At 48.5% G+C, this 472-nt stretch overlaps 1 protein-coding gene across 1 annotated transcript; it reads left to right on the top strand.

The window, feature by feature from the left end:
* Window positions 1-5: 5 nt before the first annotated feature.
* LOC103399728 (voltage-dependent L-type calcium channel subunit beta-4-like) lies at window positions 6-420 on the top strand (the record flags this gene model as incomplete). Its single annotated transcript, XM_008338367.3, has 2 exons — window positions 6-131; window positions 225-420. Coding segments are annotated over 2 exons (258 nt in total), but the record flags the coding sequence as incomplete, so codon positions are not given.
* Window positions 421-472: the final 52 nt, after the last annotated feature.

The raw sequence follows: 472 nt of genomic DNA, 5'->3' as shown, positions 1-472 counted from the left end.
TCTTTCAGTCCAAATCGGTGGCATTTGCCGTGAGGACTAATGTCAGTTACTGCGGAGCTCTGGATGAAGATGTTCCTGTGGCTGGTACCGGCATCTCCTTCGATGCCAAGGACTTCCTCCACATCAAAGAGGTTCAGTTCCATCACTGTCCAGCAGGGGGCATTGAGTATTTTAGAACCCAGTGGTCCTGGGTTTAAACTCATTTTAATCTCTTTGTTTTATAGAAGTACAATAACGACTGGTGGATTGGCCGTCTGGTGAAGGAAGGCTGTGACATTGGCTTCATTCCGAGTCCGCTGAAGTTGGAGAACATCAGAATCCAGCAGGAGCAGAAGAGAGGACGTTTCCATGGGTGAGTGCAGGAGGAGGAGGGGGGAAACAAAAAGAAAGAAAGAGGAGATGAGGGTAGGGTTTCATTGGACAGATGGCACAGAGTCTGGAACTGGAGCAGTTTGCAAATGTGCAAGAGAGA

This window comes from Cynoglossus semilaevis, unplaced genomic scaffold, assembly GCF_000523025.1.
Source record: "Cynoglossus semilaevis isolate Cse_v1.0 unplaced genomic scaffold, Cse_v1.0 C18784463, whole genome shotgun sequence".
Lineage (NCBI taxonomy): Eukaryota > Metazoa > Chordata > Actinopteri > Pleuronectiformes > Cynoglossidae > Cynoglossus > Cynoglossus semilaevis.
Note: the sequence above shows the minus strand (reverse complement) of the source record. Positions and strands in the feature narration are given on the sequence as shown.